Source organism: Pteropus vampyrus, unplaced genomic scaffold (assembly GCF_000151845.1).
Source record: "Pteropus vampyrus isolate Shadow unplaced genomic scaffold, Pvam_2.0 Scaffold106, whole genome shotgun sequence".
NCBI classification, from domain to species: domain Eukaryota; kingdom Metazoa; phylum Chordata; class Mammalia; order Chiroptera; family Pteropodidae; genus Pteropus; species Pteropus vampyrus.
Genome location: NW_011888887.1, coordinates 3,696,675 through 3,702,950, shown reverse-complemented (window position 1 = coordinate 3,702,950; position 6,276 = coordinate 3,696,675). Strand labels below are relative to the sequence as shown.

The 6,276-nt window shown below is 32.9% G+C and overlaps 1 protein-coding gene across 1 annotated transcript in view; it reads right to left on the bottom strand.

The window, feature by feature from the left end:
* MAN2A1 (mannosidase alpha class 2A member 1) overlaps positions 1-6,276 on the bottom strand; it is a 158,030-nt gene that overhangs the window by 112,216 nt on the left and 39,538 nt on the right. Inside the window, exon 4 of the mRNA XM_011365152.2 lies at positions 3,305-3,476. Within this exon, the coding sequence (XP_011363454.1) occupies positions 3,305-3,476 (172 nt within the window). The remainder of the gene's footprint in view (positions 1-3,304; positions 3,477-6,276) is intronic.

Genomic DNA, 6,276 nt, shown 5'->3' with positions numbered 1-6,276 from the left:
TGGATCTTGAGAAAAATCTCCCAAAACACAGTAAATAAAACAAATAAAATAAAAATACAAATGCAAAAAAGAAACTAAAGACTCGATAACTAGATAACTGAATTCTGAAACACATAAAATAAAAATAGTAATTAATTAGTAAAAGCAGAAAACATAAGCTGGAGAAATGTTTGAATTGGTAGGTGGAAAATTTAATAAGTTATCCATACTTACATACTCGGTGAAAATTTAGAATGTTATGAATAAAATTTTTTAAATCCTAAAAACATCATACAGTAGATAGGAGTTTACCAGGATTTGAGCCCATGCAGCCTGCTCCAGTGCACAGTCATCAGAACTACCACACTAAATAGACTGACTGCCTTAAGGTAAAAAGGGCAGCAAAGATCAGGCAAATCCAAACAAAAAGAATAAAAATTGAGCAGGGGTGGAAAAGAAGTTTATCTTCACTGAAACATTACAAAAGGAAGCTTTTTTAAGAGAGAAAATATGAATTGTACAGTTAAATTGTTCTTTTAAAAGATGAAGACTCTCAGGATGATTTCAGAACTAAAAACTAATATTCAGTGTCCAAGAAAAATACTCAAAGTGGCAAATAAAGTTAAAATAATAAAGGTTGCTAATGTTTATTAAGGACTTAAAATATGCCAAGCATTGTGCTAGTAGTAAGCCATTATCTGTATCCTTTTAACCCTCATAAAAACCAATTAAATAGGTTCTAATATTATCCTCACTTGACAAATGAAGAAATGAGGCACAGGGAGGTTTATTCCCCCAAAATCATAAAGGAGATGGGAGTTTACCAGGATTTGAGTCCATGCAGCCTGCTCCAGTGCCCAGCCATCAGAACTGCCACACTAAATGGACTGCCTTAAAGTATAAAGGGCGGCAAAGATCAGGCAAATCCAAACAGAATGAATAAAAATTGTATAGTCCATATTCTCTGACCATAAGATATGAAAAGTAGTTTTTAACAGCTAAAGTATAACTGGGAAAAAATTGCACTTGGAAATTGAAAACTACTTTCTAACATACCCTATTCAAGGAAAAACATTAAATAGTTACAGAACATTTAAGAAAAAATATAATAGTGAAAAAATAACAAAAATATGAAAGGTAGTTAGAGCAGTACTAAAAGGCAAACACAAACAGAGACATATTCCTTATTAAAACAAATGAAGTGGCTCATTTTGCAACAGTAAAAGCAAGTAGAAGGAATCAGTAAAGATAAAAGAAGAAAGGTCAAGAGTAAAATCCAGTAAAGTATAAATAGTTCTTTGAAGGTGGGAAGGGGTACAAAAAAAATAAAAGCTTTAGCAAATCTAATCACGATGAAGAAAAAAAAATCAAATGTGATAAAATCTTACAATCTGAACAATCTAAGTAAAATCTCTATAAAATTCTAATTCAAGAAAATCTGAAGTGTTATTTGTACTTAAGGAGTAATGTAAGATATAAACAGCCAAATATTTTAATCTGAAAATTTAGTCAAAGACCAGTTCTTTAATATAAAAGGCTACAAACCAGTAGGTAAGTCTATTTATTCTAAGAATTATGGTGTGTGTATATGTGTGTGTTATTTAAATTAGCTGCTACCATTTCAATTTAAAAAGTCAAAATATTTTACATAACATTTTGGAATTCCAGCTTGTCTTGAATAATTGGAGAAATATCCTGAAATTTTGGTTTCCATGGCCACACATGGCTGGAGTGGCAGAGTGGCTAGCCTCTTTGGGTGGAGCAGTTATCCCTGGTTCACCTTAGGACCCACAAAGCCTACAGCCTTCAGTTATAGCACTTTCCTGGCCAGTCCTATACACATTTTACGTGTGAAAAGGGGGAGCGGGGAGCTCCAATGGCTAATGATGGAAAATCAATTCTTTCTAAATTATCTTTAATTGTTGTCCATTTCCATCAAAAAAAAAAAATATAATAGAGTAGGAAGAATTTAACAAATTAATTCTAAAGCTCTTTGGGAAAATTAAGTGGTCGCTCATTAAAAGAATTTTTCAGTAAAGAAAGACAAGAGCAAATTTAAGCTGTCAGCTAATAAAACATATCACAAAGCTGTAACAATTAGAGTAAAATAGAAAAGTCCGTGAAAGAGGTCAGGAATTCGAGAAATCAATTCATGTTTAAATACAATAAAGACAGTACTCCAAATCAGTAGAAAGGATGGACTACTTAAATCTTAGGGAAGCGGCATAGCATGAAAGGGAATAGCCTATAGGGCTGAACAGGCTGGACTGGATAGGATACCAATCCGGCACATCCCAGCTGGGTGACCCTGAATGACCAGTGTCCTTATCTGCAAAATGTGGACAGTCACTGTACCTACTTCACAGAACTGTTATGAAGATTATCAGTTACCATTTGTAACGTACCTAGAACAGGGACTAACACAGTGTTAGTTATTTAATATGTAATATTAAATAAATAAAAGAAAGTAATTCATACTTAGATAATCCTTAAACTTCAGGGAGAAGAGGGGAAGAAGATATGGTGAACAGAAGCTCCCACCATACTACATCAAGAAAATAAATTTCAGGATTTTAAAAAGTGAGTTGTAAAAAACAAAACTAAGGAAAAAAGGACTATATAATGATCTCTAGATTAGGGAAGACCTTTTAAAATATGACAGGCAAAGTCAATATCAAAACAGATTAATCAATTTGACTATATAAAAATGTCAAAAGTCTATATATCAAGCACTAAGAATTAAGAAGAAAATAAAACACCTGAGGAAAAATAAGGGTTGTGTGTATGTATGTGTATAAACACAATTATAAATCAGTAAGAAAAATTACATGACCAAGTAATTCATAAAGCTTTGCCTGTTTGAGAAAATATGTAATATTGTCATTCGTCAAGAAAATTAAAATTATATATATCAACTATTAAATTGATCATGGTTTTAGAAAAAATATATATATTCCTGGCCAAAAGACAGTAAAATTGGTATATTTCTCTATGGAAGATTTTAGAATACACTAAAGCAACCTTTCTGGGGACCACTTTGATTATACACTTCAAAAAACCTTAAAATGTTAAGCCCCTTTGACCTAGTAATTCCATTTCGAGGACAAAGCTAGAACATAAGGATTTCAATGAAAAAGGTTCAAGTCACTTTTTCAGAGATGAACCAGAATCCAAAAAAAAAAAAAGATGTGAAGTAGTTTAAGTTTCAGATACAAAGCTAAGAATTTGCACCTTCTAAAAATTCAGCACTTGTTTCACTATATGATTAATATTTCACTATATGTTTAATATTACCAAACTTCAAAGAAACAGTTTTAAAACAAACCTTTTAACAGCATCCTTCTTCTTAATATCTATAGTATCCCACCACTTTGAAAGGTAAGAGATCTCAGACCATATAAACTTCCTCCGTGAGTCTTCTTTCAGCTTGACGACCATGTTATTAAAAATATACTGAGTCCTCTCTCTAAAGTATTCATCGAAAGTCTCCAACCAACCTAAATCAAGACACAAATATACCACAAAGTTCTGATTCACATGTCTGATTTCAACTCAGTCACAGTCCATTGCATTACCTTTGGATACCTTAGATGTTCCGGTAATATAAAGATGTACATAATAATTTAACAAATGTTTTCAATTAACGAAATTATATTTGAATAAACACAAGACTCAAAAAGTCACTAAAAATGAAATGATAAAAATACTTTGAGAATTACACAAATTCAGATGGAAATGAGAAAAAAAACCTAAGGCCAAAGCATCGGTTTATACTTAACAATTATAATATCTAATTAATTATTTATAATTTATCTCTAGTTTTAAGGAATTTTCTTATTTTAAATCTGAACAGTGTGTTAGCAAGTTGGCATTACTATTCTCATAATATGGGATGAAATTTTTATCCTCTCATGCCACATCTAAAATTCTCCACTAATTAAATATGTTAAACTACAGAAAAAGAAAATCACAAGTAGAAACTATATTTAAAAGCCATCAGTAGGGAAATAAGGTAATTGCAACACTATTATGAATACTGAGAAGTAGAATTCTGCCAAAAATAGGCATTAGTTCCCAAAGGCTGCTCATTATTTCATTTTTTAGTAGAACAAACTGACACTAATCAAACAACAAATATGTACACAACTATGTAAAGTTTTCTCAAAAGAGAATTGTAGTTGTTGATAACATAGTTCTCTGACTTTTCCTACTACTTCTCAAATATTCTGGAAATTTTATCTAAAGACATTTGCAATTTCAGTATGAAGAAACAAAAATGTTTCTTCGTACTGAAATTGCAAATGTCTTTAGATAAAATAGGTCTAAAATAGGTCCCTAACAGCCCCCCATCCGGCAGAGTATTAAAGCAACAAAAATGAGTGACCAAGGCAAAACCTACATTGCCACCAATTCCACCTACTGGCAAAGTGGATCCACTAGAGAATAACCTCTTATCTATGAAATCTTACAGGGAAGAATGTGTCTATAAATCCAGGCTGAACTACTACTCTATTGTTTCCAAGCCTCAAACATGTAGGAAAGTAAAATAATAAGGGCTCCATCTGGCTATTCTTTTGTCTATGATTAAGTTAATATTCAATGTATACTATATTTGCTGGCAACAACAAGAACAACAAGAACAACAACAAACTCTGCTAGCCTAGGGCACAGAAGACAATACTATTTCAACAATTCAAATAAGAGCTTTTGAAAAAGGTACTGCCACTGTGATTCTATTTCTCCCTTTTGTTTTAACTGAGATCTATTCATTTATTCCACACTTATTTACTGAGCACCTACAAAGTGACAGGTATGAAAGTAGGAGCCAAATAAGAATACAGTGGAAAATATTCTTTATAGAACTTTTTTGATCTAGGGCATTTTTTAGCTGTTTTTTCACCAAATAATGCTACCTGGATAATTCAATTTTTCCATGTTTAAATTAAAAGCCTGTATCTGTAAAGAAACAAACAAACAAACAAAGTGAGATGTCTCAGAGTGCTCAGACCTGAGCCTGAGATAATTAGCACTTATAAATATTAGCTGCTATTATTATTGCAATTATCATCATAAGTCTTTAACTGCCCTTCATCCATCTCAACAATCAAAGCAGGTAAATGAAGAAATAAAAGATATTTCTGGCTTGGTGTGGGCAGGATGACGCATACTTATGGGTTGTGCAGAAGGGCTCTACATGGGGATAATGGGGGCTGTCCCTGCAGCCTTCACTGTGAGGTCATGCAGCTCAGTCTTCCCCTGTGTGTCTCTGGCACCTCCTGAGCTGCTGTCTCTTTGATGGAAGTCAGGGTAATTGCCTGTGAGCGAGCTAGATTGCTATAAATGTCCAGCGTGACTGTGGAAATCATATGTTGAAGATGGCAAAGAGTGCATTATTACCCTGGAACCCTGAATGACTTCATGGAGTAGACTAGACAGTCTCTCTCCTCTACTCCCCTCTACTTAGGCTTACTGTGATTAAGAAATAAATATCTATTATGCTATATATATAAAAAAGATGTTTCTAATATCTAATTTTGAAAAGTATAGAATTTATTTAAAACATTTAAATAAACTCATCACATCTTAAACACATTGGTTACCCCAAATTACAGTCTGCACAGAATTCAGTCTATGCCCTTATTATGGGCTGAGTTGTGTCCCTTAAAAATTCGTATGTTGAAGTTCTAACCCTTAGTACCTCAGAATGTGACTGTATTTGGATATAGAGCCTTTAAAGAGGTAATTAAAGTAAAAATGAGGTGACGTGAGTGGACCCCAATCCACTATGTCCTTCTAAGAAGAAGTGAATAGAATACAGACACACACAGAGGAAAGACCATATGAAGACATTGAGAAAAGAAGGCCACCTACAAGCCAAGAGGCCCTCTGAAGAAACCAACACTGTCAACACCTTGATTTTGGACTTCTAGCCTTCAGAACTATAAGGAAATAAATTTCTTTTGTGTAAATCATCCAGTCTGTAGTATTTTGTTAATGGAAGCCCTAGCAAACAAATACAGTACTAAAAAAAAAAAAATTAATGTAGTAACAGCATGTATAGAAATTGATGTTACATACATTTGATTTGGGCTCAGTCTTGCAATACATAGGTTGATGTACATTAAATTAAATGTTATGATAGTATTTGGTAAAATAAATTCTCCCCACATCGTGATCTTTATTTTTTGTATGGTAATAACATTATATCATTATTCATCTGTCAGGTGCTTATTGAACTCTTGCTGTTGTAGGCTTTGTACCAGGTGCTAGGTTTATGAGAATTGAGTGGTTTGAAGT